This window comes from Rhagoletis zephyria, unplaced genomic scaffold (assembly GCF_001687245.7).
Source record: "Rhagoletis zephyria isolate East Lansing unplaced genomic scaffold, Rhagoletis_zephyria_1.1 Rzeph_scaffold_75111, whole genome shotgun sequence".
Lineage (NCBI taxonomy): Eukaryota > Metazoa > Arthropoda > Insecta > Diptera > Tephritidae > Rhagoletis > Rhagoletis zephyria.
This window is the reverse complement of record NW_016232160.1, coordinates 1-1,211: the sequence shown is the minus strand read 5'-3', so window position 1 is coordinate 1,211 and position 1,211 is coordinate 1. Positions and strand designations below refer to the sequence as shown.

Genomic DNA, 1,211 nt, shown 5'->3' with positions numbered 1-1,211 from the left:
AGGAGGACTACTTACTGCCGTATGAGTCGCCCTTGCCGTAGCCGCCGGAGGTGCAGACGCAGTACCCGGAATCTGGAAGGTCGTAGGGTGGTTCTGGTCGTTAGTTAGGCTGCCGTCGAAGTACTGAAGGAGATGGTAATGGTGTGAGAGTTCTACTTACCACCGTAGCCAGAGCCGGCCGAGTAGGAGGGAGCCGGGGCGCTGTAGCCGCCGCCGCCTAGGTGGAAATAGAAATAGAAATGACGATGATGATGATTAGAATTTGAGCTCAATGTTTTTTCAGGTGATGTGATCTCTTACCATAGCCGCCGCCGCCGTAACTGGAGCCACCGCCGTATGAGGGAGCTGGGGCCGCGTAGGAGCCTATGGTGAAGAAGGTTTTGGATTTAGGATTCTATAGAATATTCTTGAGAGAAGGAGGAGGTACTTACTGCCGTAGGAGGAGCCACCGCCGTAGCTGGAGGCGCCGTAAGAGGGAGCTGGTGCAGCGTAGCCGCCGCCGCCTGAAAGAAGAAAGGAAAGATTTTGGATTAGAAGATGAGCTCGAGGTTTTAGGTAATCGCTGTGATGATCGCTTACCGTAGCCGCCGCCGCCGTATGAGGGAGCCGGAGCAGAGTAGCCGCCGCCTGAAATGAAGATAAAGGTAAGAGATTAGTAAACAACAAGAATGCTCTGTTTTGATTCTAATCGATACTTACCGTAGGAAGGAGCTGGGGCCGCGTAGCCGCCGCCTAGAGAAGAAGGAAGGAAGAAAGGGAACAAATGGCTTAGTTTTAGAATGAAGAAGGATTCTAAAAAAGTCACTTACCGCCATAGCCGCCGCCGCCGTACATGCGGAGCTTGGTGTCATCGACGGTGCCGTTCTTCGGCTTCGGCGCCGCCTGCGTCTTGCCCTCCGAGGTCTGCCGGGCGTTGATCATCTTCATCGGCACGCCCATGGGCTTCATTGAGGCTATGGAAGAAAGAAAAGGTCAAAGGAAAAGGTCAAAGAAGAAGGTCAAAGAAGATGTAAATAGAACAACAGCAAAATAGAACATCAAAGTAGAACATCAAAGTAGAACACNGACCAGCAGCCTGAACATGATGGCCATTTGCTGGTGGAGGAGGTGCTGATAAGCTGGGGCTGGGGTTGATAAGAACTTGGAGCTTCTTCGCTTCGGGAAGAAAGAGAGAGAGAGAGAAGAAGAAGATGCTGGTCACGACGACGACG

General features: G+C 52.2%; 1 protein-coding gene across 1 annotated transcript; it reads right to left on the bottom strand.

The window, feature by feature from the left end:
* Positions 1–300: 300 nt before the first annotated feature.
* LOC108357346 (probable peroxisomal membrane protein PEX13) lies at positions 301–948 on the bottom strand (the record flags this gene model as incomplete). The annotated part of the gene is made up of 5 exons (XM_017608430.1): positions 810–948; positions 700–732; positions 580–627; positions 432–503; positions 301–363 (listed from the first exon to the last, which is right to left on the bottom strand). Coding segments are annotated over exons 1-5 (355 nt in total), but the record flags the coding sequence as incomplete, so codon positions are not given.
* Between the last annotated feature and the right edge of the window lie 263 nt (positions 949–1,211).